This window comes from Cuculus canorus, chromosome 10, assembly GCF_017976375.1.
Source record: "Cuculus canorus isolate bCucCan1 chromosome 10, bCucCan1.pri, whole genome shotgun sequence".
In the NCBI taxonomy this organism is placed as follows: domain Eukaryota; kingdom Metazoa; phylum Chordata; class Aves; order Cuculiformes; family Cuculidae; genus Cuculus; species Cuculus canorus.
This window is the reverse complement of record NC_071410.1, coordinates 2,009,242-2,028,295: the sequence shown is the minus strand read 5'-3', so window position 1 is coordinate 2,028,295 and position 19,054 is coordinate 2,009,242. Positions and strand designations below refer to the sequence as shown.

General features: G+C 47.1%; 1 protein-coding gene across 1 annotated transcript; it reads left to right on the top strand.

Moving 5' to 3' along the window:
* The first annotated feature begins 7,723 nt into the window (after nucleotides 1–7,723).
* On the top strand, nucleotides 7,724–17,542 carry HMGN5 (high mobility group nucleosome binding domain 5). The gene is made up of 6 exons (XM_054075907.1): nucleotides 7,724–7,965; nucleotides 9,601–9,630; nucleotides 10,108–10,137; nucleotides 11,402–11,452; nucleotides 15,424–15,567; nucleotides 16,857–17,542. Exons 1-6 carry the CDS (start codon nucleotides 7,951–7,953, stop codon nucleotides 16,902–16,904), a joined length of 318 nt encoding a protein of 105 aa, XP_053931882.1. The 5' UTR covers nucleotides 7,724–7,950; the 3' UTR covers nucleotides 16,905–17,542.
* Nucleotides 17,543–19,054: the final 1,512 nt, after the last annotated feature.

Here is a 19,054-nt window from a genome sequence, read left to right as displayed (position 1 = left end):
CCCTGCTCCAACACGCTCATGGGGGATGCCAAGAGATCTGCATCTCCTCCTCATGTGGTAACACAGCAAGGCCAGGTTTCCTTGTTTTGGGATCTTGTTGTGCAAGATGCAGGGGGAAGCAAATCCCACCACACGGAGCATGGCACTGCGTGTTACAGCTTGTTGTCTGTTTGCCACCTGTACAGTGCAGCTAATGGAGCTCTGCCAAAATGCCTGATGGTGTAGAGGTGTGGGACTCTTCTGGTTTGATGTAAAGTAGAATCAGTTTTCTTAACTTCAGCTAAGTCTCATCTAAGTAACTTCATTTACTGCAAGTTTTTCAGGCATGGTTTCCTGGTAGAAGTGATAACATGGGGTACTGGGATGCAGAGAGTCCATCGCTTACACTTATTCCTATAGAAACCAAGGCCATCCTCGAGGTACTGGAGTGCCACAAGTCAAAGATGAAATGGTCACACCTGCAGGGAGGGGTGGACAGGAGAGGTGACCTAAACTGACCAACAGAGCGCTCATAGAATCATAGAATCATGGAACAGTTTGGGTTGGAAGGGACCTCAAAGCCCATCCAGTCCCACCCCTGCCATGGGCAGGGACACCTCCCACTGGATCCGGTTGTTCCAAGCCCCATCCAACCTGGCCTGGAACCCCTCCAGGGATGGGGCAGCCACCACTGCTCTGGGCAACCTGGGCCAGGGCCTCCCCACCCTTAGTGTGAAGCATTTATTCCTAATGTCTAATCTAAACCTTCCAATTTAAAGCCATTCCCCCTCGTCCCATCACTCCATGCCCTTGTAAAAAGCCCCTCCTCACATTCCCTGTAACCCCTTTCAGTGCTGGAAGCTGCTCTGAGGTCTCTTTGGAGCCTTCTCTTCTCCAGGCTTAACAACCTCAACTCAGCCTGTCCTCCTTGCAGAGGTGCTCCAGCCCATATACATCCTACTGCGTATAAACTTCAGAGATCATAAGGGTGTAACTCTCTTCTTCGACAGCTGATGTCCAGTAAGGACCCTGTCTGTTTGCCCCTGACCCCAGACCCATGTGTTCCTGATTCCAACCCCCCTCCAGCCACTCACCACGCCTGTTCTACAGCATCTGTGGGGACGTACATGGGTGGGGATGAAGTGCAATTTCATATAATTGTATATATTTTATTTTTAATACTATTATTATTATTATTATTATTATTATTATTATTATTATTATTATTATTATTATTGTCAGTGGTGGTATTATCTTATAAGAAGCGGCTGAGGGAGCTGAGGTTGTTTAGCCTGAAGAAGAAGAGGCTGAGGGGAGACCTTATGGCTCTCTACAACCACCTAAAAGAAGGGTGGAGTGAGGTGGGTGCTGGTCTCTTCTCCCAAGTGACAAGCAATAGGACAAGAAAAACGGCCTCAAGCTGTTCCAGGGACGTTCAGATTGGACATTAGGGAAAAAAATCTTCACCAAAAGGGTTCTGGGGCCCCGGCAGAGGCTGCCCAGGGCAGTGGTGGAGTCTCTGTCCCTCGAGGGGTTTACAAGACGGGTCGATGGTGCTCAGGGATGGTTTAGTAGTGCACACGTACGATTGGACTCGATGATCTCAAAGGTCTTTTGTGACTATTATTATTTTCATTAAAGCCGTGTTAGTTCAGTTTCCAACCCTCAAGTCTTTCCCCCTCACCCTGGGAGCGGTGGGGAAGGGATTTGGTTGCCCAATGCCCGGTTTTACCCGCCCAAATCTCCCCGGCGGGGCTGAAGCGGGCCCCCCCCCCCCCCTCCGGCGGGCTCCCCGGGGGCTGCGGCAGGGTGGAACCGCGCGCCCCCTGCCGGTGAGGGGGGGCAGCGAGCCGGGATCCCGGCACGGGCTGGGATCGCGGGATCGTGGCATCCTTCGGTTGGAAAAGTCCTTTGAGATCGCGTCCAACCGCACCTCTCCGCCACTAAACCCTATCCCTAAGCGCCGCATCCACGTGGCTTCTAAATGCCTCCAGGGACGGGGCCTCCACCGCCCCCCCAGGGCAGCCCTTCCAGCGCCCGAGAACCCTTTCCGTGAAGAAATTTTTCCTAATGCCTAATCTAAACCTGCCCTGGTGCAACTTGAGGACGTTTCCTGTCATCCTACCACCTGTCACTTGGGAGAAGAGACCAACACCCACCTCTCCACAACCTCCTTTCCAGGAGCTCCAGAGAGTGATGAGAACCATTGAATCGCTGGGTTGGAAAAGACCTTTGAGCACCAATTCCAGCCATACCTGTCCTCTCCCAAACCATCCCTGAGCACATCATCGTCTCATCTTCTAAACCCCTCCAGGGATGGAGACTCCACCACCCCCCTGGGCAGCCTCCACCACTGCCTGAGAACTCTTTCGGTGAAGAAATTTCTCCTAATGTCTAATCTGAACCTGCTCTGGTATAGCTTAAGGCCATAATGAGGGATCCCCTCAGCCTCCTCATCTCCAGACCAAACAGCCCCAAGTCCCTCAGCCGCTCCCAGAACCCCTGAGCTCCAGCCCCTTCCATGAGCCGCGTGGTCATCCACCTTTCTCATTCCAGAGGTAGAACTGCTGAAGAATGGCTTAATCTCTGTACCTTTGGTAAGACCAAGTCTTTAGGCAACAGAGAGAAGTGAATCAGGGAATAAAACACCTGAACAGCATGACAGAGAGACAGTGAGAGCTGCAAGACTACTGGGATTCCAGAGTGGAAAAGAATCTCCTAATGTTCAAAACTCAAATGAAATTTAATGAAAAAAAAAAAAAGAAGAGAGAAAGCAACACCTATCTAACAGGCTGTTTGGGGAAGGCCAGAAGTCCATCACCCAGGAGTGACTTTGGTGTATTTTGCCTTTATTCTTGATCTGCTTCAGTTCTAGTAAAAGATCTAGGAGAACATGCATTAAGTGCTATGGGTCTTCTCTGATATCAGGAACAGGCTCTCCTCCTCTGCAAGACATTCCTGCCTTGGACAACAGTAGGAAAATCTACATGAGATTTTGCAAACCAGCAAACATCTTGACATTCAACATTCACAAGGTGGATAACAGCACCTTGGAGGATGTTGGAGAGATGACTGACAGAGCAACAGGAGTCAGACTGCTGGGCTATCAAAATTGAGTTGTCTGAGCCCTGCCCTGTCTTGCAAAGATTAGGGAGCAAAAACCAAACATAGTTGGGATAAGTTTCACCCTGAAAGCATGTTCTTGCACTTTGGTTTTATACAATTTCCCAGTCGTCTGAAATTTTCTCAGCATCTGAGCATTGCTCTGTGGGTTCAGCGTGGGCTGTTCAAACTGCCTGGAGTGCTGGCTGTGTGGTTAGTTTTGTTTTGACATAGTTATACGTTTCTGGATGTTTTTACCTCTGGAGTTAATAACCGAACTAGAAAAGCAGAATTTAAATTCTAGCATGAAGTTTGCTCATGGAAACAGTAGCACAAAAAAAAGATTAATTTCTGGTTTGTTGCTTTGATTTACTCTTGACATAGTCCAACAACGTAGTATCATGAATTCAGGTGTAGGCTCCACAGAGTATATGTTTAGCCCCAACCCCAGCCTGATCAGCACCTAAATGGAAGTAGTCAGGATTGCAGTTCCTCCTTGGCCTCAGGGGAAAGGGAAATGAGAGAGACTTGCGGGCTGGAAACTAAAACACCTTTAATGAAACAATAATAATAAAAGGAAAATAATACTGATAAGAATAATAAAATACATACAAATATACAAAATCGCTCCCCTTTGATGACTGTGTCCCAATTGATGGTACAGAGCAGGCATGGGGAAAGGTCCTGGGCTGGACTCAGGGCAGAGATTCAGGAATACACAGATCTGGAATCAGGGGTAAAAGCACAGACGAGGTCAGTTTTACACACTGGCCATTGAAAAGAAGCACCCGACGCTCATGATCCCTCAGCTTTATCCTGAGTATGACATATAAGGGATGGGATACTCTTGCTGGTCAGCTTGGGTCACCTGTCCTGTCGTCCCTTGCAGGGACAAGTCTTTTTCACTCCTTGTGAAAACTCCACCAGCTCCAGGATGGCCTTTGTCTCTGCAGGGAGAGATGTCAGCGGTGGTCTCACTGCATGCCAATGCACTGTTACTTGGGTGATTATCATAAATTTCAAGTGTCATCACTTTTAGAGACAGACACTGTCTGAAAACACGCAGTCAACGTTCAGAAAATGAAGTTACTTAGACAAGGTTTAGCTGAAAGGCAGAAAGGCAATTCTGCTTTAGCTCAAACCAGAAGAGTAAAAAGTGCCAGTTTTCACAATAAGGTCACATGGTACAAACTAATGATCCGGGATAAACTTCGTCTCCTAGGCCTAATTTACCAAGAAGGTTTAACTGGTTAGCTTTGTACTGGTGGTTAGGTGTATCAATCCATGCCACCTTAAAGTGTCATCAAATCCTTTTTGTCTCTCCACACCCAGTCACAAAGCCACCGTAAGCTCCACACGGTGTGCAGTGACGAATGCCAAAGCAAGCAGTTTCCCTGTCTGGATCAGGTTTGTGCTACTGTATTAAAGACCATGGAACCACGGTCTCCTTCGCTTTAACACCTAGGGTGAACAGCAAGGTTGGAAGGGCTTCGTGTGTCAGCACTTCTTTTATCTGCTGCTTGGGTTTGGCCACAAACAAACATGCAGCAACTTCTGTGATTTAGAAGAAAATCTCCCCACTGACTTGCTGGTGACTGCCTACTCCCTCCAGTTACTATTGCATTAAGGAATATTTAATTGCTCCTTCCACTTGGCCTTAAGGAAGGGGATTTTGAACATCCACAGGCTACAACCAGCCTGTAATTTTCTGTAGGCCTGCACAGTAATGGCCTTTTACACTTCCAGTGTAACAGCACCTCGCAGCATTTTATGCCATCTGCTTAGAGGGAAGCGATCTCCTAATCCACGAATGTGAAGGTTACTTTGTGGTTTAATGCACATTTTTAGAAAAGTCAAAATAGTTAAAAAAATATGAAGGTGAAAAAGAAGGCATAACCAATATAATGTAGGAAATTAGTTGTGCATTTTAAACCTGTATTTAATTTCCAGTGTACGTGATCCCAGCTTTTGACCAAATTGCTTGTCCTACAAGTTGTTCAGGAGAAAGCGTTGATAGACTCTTCAACCAATTGCTGCTCCTCTTCCAGAGAGATACAGACTTCTCAGAACATAGAAAAAGTGAAACGATACCTGCAGGGAGAAGGGTGCACAATCCTTGTTGGTAACAGGGAACTTCTGCTGACACAGGCTCTTGAAAGACAACTAAGAGCTCCTAAAATGTGTTTCAGACAATTTTTAGTTCAGAAGACAGAGAAACTATTGGAAATGCTATATAAAATCTCAATTAATACAGGAAAAGGTGAAGGCTGCACGATTGACAGGCAATGAAAGAGAAAGAAAATATGTTTAGGAAACAGGGCCTGTGAGATCATGAGAATCTGTTTATTCTAGGAAAATGAAGTTTAGGGGAGAACTGTGACACTATTGTGTGAAATGATAGAGTACTTTAAATATTAATGTAAATTGATGCTTATTAATCATTCTTTGCATCTGTTAAAAACCAGGCAAAGAAACTTAACTTCACAACCAAAGCACAGCTCAGGTGCTGGGGACAACTTTGTGGGTTTAAGGACACTTGTACGGTCAGACAGGCTATCCAGGAAGACTGCGGAATCTCCTTCACTGGAGGTTTTTCAGCAGAGATTACGCTGCCTTTTGGCAAGAACAGTCATGCCTCTGAGCACCAGCTCCTGCTCCAAGTCTTACTTGCAGTCTTTCGTTCCTAAAGCTGGTATTAATACCCGCTCTGTGCTTTCCCTGAAGAAATACACAAACCAGATGACAGTAACCCTGACAGGAATTGCAGCCATGATTAAAAAGGGAGATTTTCCTGAATCCATGCAGAAGGCAGAGACCTTCCCTTACTATCTACCTCAAGCTGGCAGGCCCGGCTCCAGGGAGGATCTCACTCCCTTCAGCTGAGATCTAACACAGCTCATGAGGCTAAACAAGGGGAAGTGCAAGGTTCTACACCTGGGTAGGGCAATCTGTGGTTTCAATACAAGTTGGGGGACAATGTGAGGGAGAGGAGCCCTGCAGAGAAGGACTTGGGGTGCTGCTTGATGAGAGCTTGATGTGAGCTGGCAACGCACACTCACAGATCAGAAAGCCAACCGTATCCTGGGCTGCATCCAAAGCAGCGTGGCCAGCAGGGCAAGGGAGGGGATTCTGTGCCTCTACTCCGCTCTCATGAGACCCCCCTGGAGTCCTGTGTCCCGTTCTGGAATCCCCAACATAAGCAGGACAAGGAACTGTTGGAACAGGTCCAGAGGAGGCTACAAAGATAATCCGAGGGCTGGAGCACCTCTGCTATGAGGACAGGCTGGGAGAGTTGGGTTTGTTCAGCCTGGAGAAGGCTGTGGGGAGACCTTAGAGCAGCTTCCAGTGCTGAAAGGGGCTCCGGGAAAGTTGGGGAGAGGCTTTTGATCAGGGGGTGTGGGGACAGAACAAGGGGGAATGGATTTAAATTGGAAGGGGGAAGATTTAGATTAGACATTATGAAGAAATTCTTTCCTGTGAGGTTGGTGAGACACTAGCCCAGGTTGCCCAGAGCAGTGGTGGCTGCCCCATCCCTGGAGGGGTTCAAGGCCAGGCTGGATGGGGCTTGGAGCCCCTGATCCAGTGGGAGGTGTCCCTGCCCATGGCAGGGGTGGAACTGGATGGGCTTTGAGGTCCCTTCCAACCCAAACCATTCTGTGATCCTATGGAAAGGCAGCCTGGAGCGCTGGGCTGCCCCGGCCCAGCCGCCCCACCACCCGCTGCGGGGGGACAAAGGCCGGGCCCTTCCCGCCGCCCCGCCATGGCGGCCCCGCGCCCGCCGCCATGTTGTGGGACCGCGGCCTGCAACAACTTTCGGGGAAGTTTCTTTCCCGTCCTCTGGGGGGGAACGCGGGGCAGGAGGCGGCGGGGCAGGAGGCGGCGGGCCTGGAGCAGCCTTTGGCCCCGCGTCGCTTCCCGCCCCGTCCGCCGAGGCCCGCGCGGGGCTGCCGGCCGCACCGTCTGCGCCGCGCGCTTCGGGCCGGCGCCGCTGCGCAGACAGCGTAAGGGCCCGTCGTATTCCCCGCGCGGCGCCGCTGCGCATACAGCGTAGAGGCGGCCGTATCCAGCGCGCGGCACCGCCGCGCACACAGAGTAAGAGCCCGCCGTATCCCCCGCGCGGCGCGGCTCTGCAGACAGCGTAGGCCCCGCCGCGCGCTTTAGGCCGGCGCCACTGCGCACATAGCGTAGGAGCCCGCCGTATCCACCACGCGGCGCCGCTGCGCACACAGCGTAAGGGCCCGCGGTATGCACCGCGCGGCGCCGCTGCGCACACAGCGTGGGGGTCGCCGCGCGCTTTAGGCCGGCGTATGTGTGCAGACAGCGTAACGGCCCTCCGTAGCGTCCGCGCGGCTCCACTGCTCATACAGCGTAGGGGCCCACGGCGCTCTTTAGGCCGGCGGCGCTGCGCAGACGGCGTAAGGGCCCTCCGTACCCCCCGCGCTGCGCACACAGCGTAGGGGCCCACCGCGCGCCTTAAGCCGGCGGCGCTGCGCAGACGGCGTAAGGGCCGTGGTCCCTCCGCCCGGCGGCCGCCCCGCCCCGCGCCGCCCCCGGGCCGCTCGCCGCGCTCCCATTGGCGGCGGCGGCCATCGCTCCGCGGTTGGGCCCATCTCGCGCTCCCCATTCATGCAGTTTGGCTGCGTGTTGGTGTATTTGACTGTTTGCAATAAAGAGGGGGGGATTTTTTTTTTGTTCAGTTTCTGCTGCAATTAACTCTTGGTCCCTTATACATCTTCCTTTTTTTTTTTCCTCTTTTTTTTTTTTTTGTTTTTTTCCAATTTCGCACAACGGTTGAGGCAGTTTTTCGGGGGTTACATTTATTTTTTATCCCTCTCTCTCTATTTTGCAATCAACTATTAAGGTGCAACTATGCCCAAAAGAAAGGTAAGTAGAAAAAAACCAAAAAAAAAGCAAAAAAAAAAAAAAAAAGCAAACGAGGGGAGACAAAACGGGGAGCGAAGGGGAAAAAAAATCGCTGTAAATTTTGCGCGCGCGCGGATGTGGAGTTTTTTGGGGTTTGGGTTTGTGTGTGTGTGGTTTGGTTTTTTTTTTTTTCTCTTTTTTTTTAATGATTTTGTGGCTTGTCCTAAAGCGGAGCCGGGACGGGAGGGAGAGGGTTTGCGGGTGAGGGGTTGGCTGGGGGGAGGCAGGGGAGGCTGCGAGTTCACTCCGGGCCGTTTTGTTTGGGAAGGAGAAGGCTCGCAGCCGTGTCTCCATGCTGGATTACCAACAGCCATAGTGCTGCTGCTGCCCCCGTGGAGACAACACAGCGCCCAGGGCTCTGCCCAGCGCCCAAAACCCCACCGCCAACCGGCCCCAAGCCCTTCCAAGGGCCTTTTAAGGCTGATGGAGCCATTCCTGGGTAGGATATGAAGCCAAACGGTGCCTCTTTCTCCTGCGTTTGCCTTTGTTCTCCTTTTTTTTTTTTTTTTTTCCTCCTCTCTCTCTCCTTCCTCCTCCTCTCCCACTTCTTGTCATACCAGATGGTTGTGCAATGGTAATTCGGAGCCATTAGGCGGCGCAGAATTTAAAAAAAAAAAAACACAACCTAAAAACTGGGCCCTACGAGACAAAAAGGGAGGAAAAAAGCGGGGAAAAAGGGATTCACCAAAGCACGAGGAACTTTGGCGCGGGATAAAGCGTAACCCCCCCCATCACCCCTCTCTCCGCCTCTATCAGCACGTCCCGCGGGCGACGAAGCTGCTTGGGCCGGGGCTTCACCCTGACCCGTCGACCTCCCCCCCCACCCCCGGACCCGCCGAACGGCGGGTCCGGGGGTGGGGGGGGAGGTCGACGGGTCCGCGCTTGGCCCCGCGGGCGCTCTTGGTGGTCGCCATCATCGCCCTTGCGCGGGGTTTCGCGATTTGGCGGGAACTTTTTGAACGCGGCGACGTCGTGCGTGATGGCGTAGCGCCGCTGGCGCGGGGGATTGTGGGAGTTGTAGTCCGTTAAGGTGGGGGGTGCGCCGCCATAGCTGTCTGCTCCCTGTCCTAGAATGGGTTCTTCTCTAAGGGCTGAACGGTGCTGAGTGTAAATATAGGCTGGGAGCCACCCTGGCTTGTGGTGCTGGGGGAGAGTTGGGGTTGTTCAGCCTGGAGAAGGCTCCAAGGAGACCTCAGAGCAGCTTCCAGTGCTGAAATGGGCTCCAGGAAAGACAGGAAGGGACTTTTTACAAGGGCATGGAGTAATAGGACGAGGGAGAATGGCTTTAAATTGGAAGTGGGAAGGTTTAGACTAGGCATTAAGAGGAAATTCTTCATAATGAGGGTGGAGAGGCCCTGGCCCAGGTTGCCCAGAGCAGTAGTGGCTGCCCCGTCCCTGGAGGTGCACAAGGCCAGGTTGGATGGGGCTTGGAGCCCCTGATCCAGTGGGAGGTGTCCCTGCCCATGGCAGGGGGTGGAATTGGAGGGGCTTTGAGGTCCAACGCAAACCATTCTATGATTCCTTACCTGCTGGCCTCCAGCTGGTGTCCAGGAACTGACCCTGCCTTCTCACCTCAGTCTGTCTTTTTTCTTGCAGGCTCCAGCTGAAGGCGAGGCAAAGGAAGAGGTAGGAGCTGCTGCCCCAAGAACTTCAGTGGTGTTCCATGTTTCATGTAAATTATGAGGTCCCTGCGTCTCAAACGGGGTCTACAGGTGCAGGTGCACCTCTTTGGGTACCCAGGCCCATCCCTGTCACCCGAGGTGGGCGCTGGGTGTCACAGCCACTGAGGCCACTGGTTCCGAAGGTTCCCTGCCTCCTGTATCCTTACAAATGATTTGGTGGCAGAGCCTTCATGGCGCAACTCCTGGAAATAAAGAAATGTCATCGCTCATCACCTCAGCAGGGTGAAAGCGTGGCAGCATAGAGTAGGAACTGTTGAACAAAGCTGTGCTTTTGAGAATTCATGGACATAATGCCCATAATTCCATAAATCCTAGAGTTCGTTTGGAGCTTCATGTTGTAGCAGACGTGCCATGTTAGTTTGGATTGCAGTGCGCTGCTTTATATGTTCTGAATTGTAATGACGCCTCTTTCTTTACGCAGCCAAAGAGAAGGTCAGCCAGACTATCCGCTGTGAGTATCTTCACTTACTCTTTTAACATTACATCACGTGGATGCTAACTTCTAGGCTACGGTTGTAGAAGGTTTTCGGTGTCAAGGTTTCTAATTCATGAAAAATAAGTTAATGTTTCCAGACTGTGGAGCTTGGAAGTGTTCAGCATAGCCACTGAAGGGATCTGGAGCTGCAGTACTTTCTTATTGACATATCAGGATGAGGGAGGCAGCTTGGAAATGGTTTAGATTGATTCCACATTCCATTATTCATAACATTCAGCCCATTAGTAATGTATATAAGGAATTTACTATCTAAAATACTGCATGATATTTATGTGGTAAAAAATAGTCCTGTTTTACAGAAATTTAAATGTAATTATTTACAGAAATACAGAGAATACAGTAGGAAATCTTTGTTCAGGGCAGAAATTAAATGTTAAAAGGCTTGGTAAGAAAACCTTGTCTTTTCTATGTTGAGATATTATTGTGAAAGACATGGTTAGGGTATTGCAATATATAAGGTAAAATTCCTGTTCTGTGTTTCCAATCCATGAGTATCGTTACAGTCTTACTTTTAGACATTTCATGTGAGCTACAACGTCTGTGTTAGTTAACATTCAGCATGGACACATGAGTCCAGAGTCAAGAAATAGTGATTTCAAGATGCATTTGTTCTCTGTAGGTCATCTCCATACAGGTTCCTACTCTCTCCTGACACTTGTAATTTGCCCATTGATTTTGCGGGGCCACCTGTTGGATAAACTGAGACCTAAAGGGTGTAAGTTTGTGTTGTGAAGTAGGATTCAGCCCAAAGTCACGGCCTTAAACAGGCTCTTGGCATCCTTTTTTTACAGATGCTTGGTGCACCCAGCCCTTTTTTAAGCCATCTTGGAAATGCCAAGTGTATAACGGTTGCTGTTTAAAAAAGAAAGTACTTAATTTTAGGGAAAGCTAAGATATGTATCCATACATAGAGTTATGTCAAATGTTAATACCTTTTGATATTTTTGACGGCCGCTTGCCCTCACGGCAGACGGTGACACCCAGACACAGGAATGATCCACTTGCTATCGGCATCTGTACAGTAACTACTGTAACATACATGAGGAAACTGGGTTTGGATAACAAAGGATAAGGTTCTGTCTCTGACATCTAGTCCTTTATACTACAGAATGAAACAGACAGCTAGCTCTAAACTACGTGTTTTTCAGAAGTTGCTAACGTTTTGGTGAAACATATACTTATAGCATTCATCTAACTCTGCCTCTTATCTCCTGTACAGAAACCTGCTCCGCCTAAACCGGAGCCGAAGCCCAAGAAGGCAGCACCTAAGGTAAGTGTTCAACATCTCTCAAACTGAAATTATACTTTTCTTTCTTATGGGGGGGAGAAAAACATCCACAATTAACCTTTTTGGGTTTTCGTCGTTGTCTTTAAAGATTTCAGATTGAATTATGTGAGTTAAAAGAAAGTCAAAGATGTGAAGATAATTTTATCCAATTCCTAGTGGAGGAATGTGGTAAACGAAGCAGACTTTCAATCAGTTGTGGTGAAGCTTTGCTGCTTGCCATGCAAGGCTGTTCTGAAGTTTCACATAATGCATTGTTGGGAAAATGATGCTTTGAATAGAGATCAGAGGCTCAGTTAGAGCAGGCATTGAAAATCATGCTTTTAATTACAGTTTCTGAGTGTGTTTTTCATTCAAAAGCACTCTTTTCAATTAGTTATCAGTTTATCAAATTCTAATCACTCGAGATTATGTTCTACATTCACTGTTTTTTAAGCTGGATATTTGGGGAAATGTCAAAAATATCAGCATATCTGACAGTGTAGTATGAAACTATTTAAAGCTCCTTTGTGCTTCAGAGCAACAGTTTGAAATTTAAAAGGGGACAGTTCTGCAGTCCATGAGGTTTTTCTTTAGACGCCAACTCTGTCACAAACTTCCTCAGCGGTCGCAGTTTGCAGTGGTTTTTATAGGGCTGCCTTTAAATATCCAGATTATATCAGTATTTTGCTGCTCTGGGGAAAAAAAATCAATAAAACTTCAGTCTTTTTTTTAACCTGTTCCCATCATCCATTTTTCTGCTGTGGTTTTGGATGGTGGTATGGGCAAAGCGTGCGTGCAAGGGGTGTTCTAGTTACGGAAGGAGGTGATGGGGTGGGAACCAGGCACTCTTTTCTGTGCATTGAAGAGGCCTTGCAATTGCATATGGCACAGAAGACTTCCAGAAGATTAAAACTACTCTGCCTCCAGCCCAGCTCCTGCTGGAGGGTGCAGTGGAGATGTCACAAGACACGGGCAAGAGAAATCCTGCTTGTTGTTTTGGGGACCCTGCATCTCAGCTCTCTAATCCCAGTGATGTGCAGAGCAAATCTTTCACATCTGCGTCTTGGTCGCCCAGCCAGATTTCTAGATCCCATTCCAGAGCAGCAGGGGAACCGAGGAACCCTGCTGCCCCACATTCCTGTGGTGCGAGCAGCTGGCACACTCTGGATTGCAGTTCCCTCTAGTGGCTGCTCCCTTGAGAAGAGGAGAGCCGGTTGCTGGTGGTGGCTTTTCCAGCCCACGCAAGAGAGAGAGGGCTTGGGGATCTGAGAGGCCCAAGTTCAGCCTCTGCTGATGGCCCTTGCAGAGATCAGTGCAGGTGCATATGATGCACATTGTTGGTATTTTGTTTTATTCAAGTTCGCTCTTTATTTTTGTGGAAACATCTCAGGTCTTATGCACAAAAGCTGTGTTAACAGACTCTTTAAAGTTGCGAAAACGAGCGTTCAAAAGTTAAGGGCTGTAAATGACTCCAAACTTAGCTTGGTCCCTCACTGCACAAGTTGTGTGGTGTGGTCTCCCTCTGGGATCGTATACGGTTTAGTTCTGGCAGGAATGGTGCCTTGATCATTGCCCCACACATTGCCCCCCATTTGGTCTTGGAAGGCATTGGTCTTCTTAGTTCTAAGGTGTTGGTTTGAATCCAGTGTACTTGAGTCGCACTTTTGGCTCTCTAGAGCTCCTGTCTGATACTGGATTGGTGTCTGTGCAAGGGAGGGATATAACAGGAATTGTGTGAGCAACTTTAATTGTTTTTCCCTCCAGGTGCTTAACTTTGCAGCCTTCAGGTTCATCTAATGTGGTTTTGCGTGTCAGAATAAATTTCAGCTTTTAAACTTTGCCATATTGGAAAATACAGAGCTGGGAAAAGTTTCTGTCACTTTACAAAACTCATGACCTGGTTCTGAATCAATGTTTCCATCTGCAGAGAAAAATTCTTCAGCGAAGTTAATAGAATGATATTGGGTCAGAACTAGCTGAGAGGATGGAAGAAGCTTGGAAATTGAAAAGAGCATTATCTCCTTGGGTATTTTTTTCCTGGACTCGCTGGGTTGTGGAAGGGGGCTTGATCCCTTACAGAACAGCTGTTAACGTGGCCCCAGAAGCCACGGATCTTGCAGAGCAGAGATCCCAGGATCCTCGCTTACCAGCGTGTGCTGCAAGACACTTTCTCTCCAGTTGGAGTTCAGCCCTGGAAGCCAGTTTCTGTGCATTCTCCTCAAATACTTTCTCCAGAGGGCCTTTACCAGCAAAGAGCGGGCTGCAGAAAATGAGATGTTTAGCTCTGTTAATGCTTTGTTGTTTGTTTTCTAATGGAGTAAGGGAAAAGTTACTCTCCTTCAAACAACCCCAAGTCTTTAGAAGTCTTTTCTGGCTTACATTGGAAGAGTGAGGGACCAACACCTGTGCTCGTGAGTTTGGAGTGTGCTGGTGCTGCTGGAGGAACCCGCCTTAGGGGATGTCCAAAGGTCTGAGGAGATCCGCTCAAGTGACAGAGAGCAAACCGGTACCACGTTGGTACTGCAATTCTGAATCTTAGTGCCAAGCAATACCAGAATGCTTGGGTGCTGATATTACTGTGATCTTACTGTCGTCTGCCTCTCTTGAAAGTTGGGGGACTGTTCAGTCAACGAAAGGGAAAAAGAGTGAGTGGAGGCATGCTCTTCTCTTTCCTTCTCTGGTGACTCTCTTCCTTCTCTGGGAAAGAGCCATTGCTTATGTCTGATGAGTCCCCGGAGAGAAGGAGAGGCTTGTTGAGAGTGGGCACAGCCGAGGGCAAGGGAACTCATTGCACCAGTTTGGAGTAGAGTTTTCCTGGGTGGGTCAAAATCCCTCAGCGACGTTAGACTGGAGAGTGGGAGGCTGGAGAGCAAAGAGATTCTCAGCTACATGAGTGGTACTAGCCTCCTGTCTTAATTTTCTGCATTATTAGAGGATTTGGTGTTAATTTTGGTGAATTTTTAAATGTCAGTATCACTGAAGAACGGGTGACTCTGCTCTTTGTACTCTATGTCCGAGTTTACCCTTAGCACATCTTTTTAATGGCAATTAGTTTTGTACATTAGTAAGCGAGGTGTTGAAATAAGCAAGAACAGTTTTCTAGCTTCTGGTCGCTGAGACACCTCCATCTTCTGAGTGTATATATTTATATTTTCAGTAATTATCTCTTTATCTTCACTTTCCTGTGGGTAATGGTTTGCAGACATTATGGGTCCTTTTCTGGAACCAGGTTAATCAAGCAAGGAATGAATCTGGTTTGCTTGCTGGCAGCCAGAGACAAATCCTTGGAAGTGAAACTAAGGAGAATTGTGCTTGTTACTGTGTGTGGGGGTCAGGATCTGACCTTGCGATACGGAAAACAATTATTATGGGAGTTGTAGCATCAAGTTTTGTTTTGGTTTCGCCTGATCCGCATATAAGAAGCTGCGCTTAAATAATAAATGCAAAGTTCTCATCATTATTGAAGTGATGCTGTCGAGCCCCCAACTTGTCTGTCACACAAATGGTTTATTATAGTAAGGAATATTTCTGGCAGGGAAGGGGGGAAAAGTCCTTTGAGTACAACTTTGTTACAGTTTTCTAAATAGGCATTAGTAGCACATCTGAAGGGTTCTGGTGTTTCCACTGGTCATACATGTTCTTTTTGTGCTTTGGTATGCCTTTCAGCAGTGCAGCAGAAACGCGGGCCAGTTCAACTCCAACATTTTTTAGCTAATTTAATTGAATGCCTATTTAGAACAGGAATTCTTTTAACCCCAGCCATGGCTGTTTTTTTATTATGCTCTTCCCAGTAGCGCATTCAGGACAGAATAGAAGGAAAACACTTCTCCTTAGAAACTTCCATCTCGTCTTTGTCCATGGAAGTCCAGCATAGAGGAAGGTTGTGTAGGCAGTTTTAGAGTTGAGAATGCACGTATGCAGATGTGTGAGGTGGAAATGGGCGTTTACCACATCACGGTCTGTTTTCTTAACAGAAAGAAAAGGCGGCAAATGATAAAAAGGAGGACAAAAAGGCAGCAACAAAAGGGAAGAAAGGAGCCAAAGGCAAAGATGAAACTAAACAAGAGGATGCTAAAGAAGAAAACCACTCTGAAAATGGAGATACCAAAACTAATGAGGTACTGTAGCTGCAGTAAAGATGGGAATAAACACAGATGTGTTGGTAACACATCTGCAGGAGTGAACGGTTGGGCCTCCTTGTCAGAAGGTGGTGTGTTTCGCTGCCATCCCGTAGAGCCAGACCAGCTGCAGGATCTGCGCAGGGCGACTCCCAAGGAGAACCTGAAAAATAGCATTCTCCCTCAAATTCGTTCCTGCTGTGTGATAGAGCCCTTCCGCAGGTGGTCTGTGCTATCGTAGTGCCCCTCACAGGGTTGGCCCAAGAGCAATGCAGAATATTTGGGGAACAATAGAGCTCAGTGAGATTGCTATCCAACCCGGAGCTGACTTTGCGTGTCCTTTCTGGGCTGCTGGATCGCCTCTTCTGCTCAGCATGGGTTGGTACTTTGCCAGAAATCTGGTTTTAAGTTCTACACAATTCTTTAAAACAATTCTTTGCCTCCGAACAATTCGACAAGAGATTTGCAAAGTGTACTTGGTCTTGTCTCTTGATCTGCAAGCCTCTTTCGTACAGGTTTTTACTATATCGTGTACTTGCCAAGGAGCTGCCAATTGCTAGGACAGCTTCAGTCAGCTCCTGATGGCCTTGTCCTAGCAGATTGCTTGCTGATAGAAGCCCAGCATTTGCACTGGGCTCTCTTTGCCCCTGTGGGCACTGACAGGCCTCTTGTGTTCTCTGTGGCTTTCAAGTAACCCTTGCCACTTGTTGAGTATCATTATCTAGTTAATGGATCATTTATTCCTTCATTTTTGAAACTAATGCAGGAGCTTCTTTGCTAAAAACTTCATATGGGGCTAATGTACTTCAAGGGATCTTTGACAGGGGCTTTGTGGTTTTGATATGTTGACTTAAAAAGTAAGAGCAAACACTTTTGTAGAAAACAGGTAAGAACCAATTTCCCCGAAGCCTGGACAATAGATAAATATTGTGGGGTTTTGTGTCATTCTTGAACTTCTCTGCAAATTATGGAGATGAGGACTTGAACTTTCCATAGCATATGATTGATCCTAATCTAAAGTACTTAAAGAACTTCAGCCTCTTTAGGCACTCAGCATTCCAAAATCAACTTGATAATTAATTAATACTCATCTGTGTTTCAATTTTTAGAATTATCAGCCGACATGATGTTGTGTTGGTATTTTCCGTAGTAGCTGTGCATTTTTGTCTATCTACACGAAATGTTGTCCGTGTGTGTGCTACCAAACTAGTCTCTCTTTGATGCTTGTTAGGATGGAATCCAATTAGCGTTACCAATAATATTTCTATTCTTCCCAAACACTTTTATAGGCACCAGCTGCTGAAGCATCTGATGATAAGGAAGCCAAGTCCGAGTAATGTTAACCCTGCCCTATATCTCCATCATTTGGTATCCGTACCTCCATGCTGTATTGTTAACAGAGAGGAATATTTTTATCAACTATTTTATAAATGCAGGTTTTTTTAGCATGAATTTAATTATGGAACATCTTCATCTCGGTTACTTGGGAATTAAATCCCTAACAAACAAAACAAAACAAAAAAAAAATCATCGTTTTTAAATTTTGTGATTGTAATAGTTTGTATGGTACATGGAAAGAATAAGTGGTGGTAGCTTTTGACTTCTGTCAGTGTGTCCCTTTTTGTGTAAGTCATGCTTACAGACTTCAGATTTTAATTTTACCCTTCTATGTGTTGTACGGTTTCTTAAAGTGGGGAGGTCTCAAAACAAATAACTGTGTTAAACATTCCAGTGGTTCTGTGGGTTGCTTTTATAAAGAAGGTGAGCTATTTTCATGATAAAACCTAAGAGCTGGAAATCTGTTGTTTCCCAAATGTAATTTTATTTTGTCAGTTTTGAAAAAAAAAAATAATAAATAAATAAATAAAAGTGTAATCATGTTTTTAAATGAAATACAAACATTTCTTTTAAAAGGGCAGGTTGGTTGTATGTACCCACTGTTAGGAATTTTGCTGGATTTATCTTAATAAAAAAGACTCCTCAAAAGCTGATTGTGGTTTGTTGCTTGTGCTGCAAACATCCTTCCAGAAGAGTTGCAGTAGTGCAAGGCTTCAGGCTGAGAGAACCCATGCAGCCAGAAGGCTCCAGGCCATAGTGTGGGTAGGGCTTGGGGCCGCGGGTTCTTCAGTTGTGTCCACAGAAATGACTTTATGGGCCAGGCTCTTGAGACGGGAGTAGGTGGTTTCAGAGGAAATGTGCTGGCTTAGGCCAGCTGGGATCTTCAGCCAGCGCTTTCGGAGGAACGCTGACCTTGTAAACTCCGTACTCGGGCAAAGGCAGGTTGCTCAGTGTTGGCCAGTGCGCCTTACGCGTTGTAGATGTTGTTATACTTTCTGACAGGCATCGTCTGCTTTTATGTGCCTCTTAATTGACTGTAATTCAGAAGGGGTTTCTTTCCTCTTAGAAATACAGGAGAAGCTTAGAGGCTGCCATGTTCATGTCAGACCCTTAGTAGTATAAAATAGTTCTCTGTTGGTACAGGAATGTTCATAGTCCTGGTTGAACTTCCATAACTGTTTGTGGTTTTCTTCTTTAAACATGTATTACAAAATGTTTTCTTGGACTCACTTAGGTTCTCCCTGTGTGATAACTCGTATGTGTGCAGAGCTGCTTTCCATTAATGCACACTTTGTTATTCTGGGCACTGACAGCTGGACCAGACAGCGGTTAAATGAGCATTGAGTGTTGGTTTTACCTAACCTCGCCTGTGTAACCACAGCTATTCTATGCAACTCTATCAAGGACACTTCAGATTTTCCTCTTAAAGCCTGCTTTTGTATAAAGCCTCTTCCCATTGATGACCAAGTCCATTACATATTTAATAAGAAGAAAAATGTCTGCAATGCAGAAACCTTATCTTTTGCATTAAATTGTTTCACAGCCCGGAAATGTGAAATTCCAAGACCTTGCATATTTTATCTCCTATCCAAAACCTAACTCAGCATCTCAGCACACAGCATCTTGGATTAAATGTGTATTTCGGATCAGCACCCCAGGGCACTGGCTACTAGATGACGTTTAATGTGGATCTGATTTTCAAGGCCTAAAGCACTGGAGATTTTTATTCCTGCTGCACCATCTTTCATTCTGTAGAGCTGCTCTATGAAAGCATCGGGATTAACTGAGCTGCATCTTGTTCAGCAGTAGAGGTGAGAGAGTATTGAGGGGCCTTTTCATTCACAGAACATCCCCGTAAACCAGGTACAGGGACTTTCAGGCACAGTCTATAGCTCTCCTGCAGTGAAAAGTGATAGAGAGAAGGAGCTGGATTCCCCTGCCTGCTGGAAGGGTAGTGAGATGTGGGTGGTTTATGTGCTGCTGGGATTCTTCATGTATGTCGTGGACATCTTTCTGTGGGCTTTTGCCACAAATATGATAAGAACAGGGCTGAGTTGCATATTGGCATTTTTGCCTCCCAGGCTTGTTTTTGATAGGATGTGCAGATGGTTGCCTGAACAAAATAGAGTAACTTAGTAAAACCAGGGAA

Coding starts and splice junctions, on each gene's coding strand:
- HMGN5 (XM_054075907.1), top strand. Junction 11,453..15,423: donor CCAAGAAGGCAGCACCTAAG/GTAAGTGTTCAA, acceptor TTTTCTTAACAG/AAAGAAAAGGCGGCAAATGA. Junction 15,568..16,856: donor GAGATACCAAAACTAATGAG/GTACTGTAGCTG, acceptor ACACTTTTATAG/GCACCAGCTGCTGAAGCATC.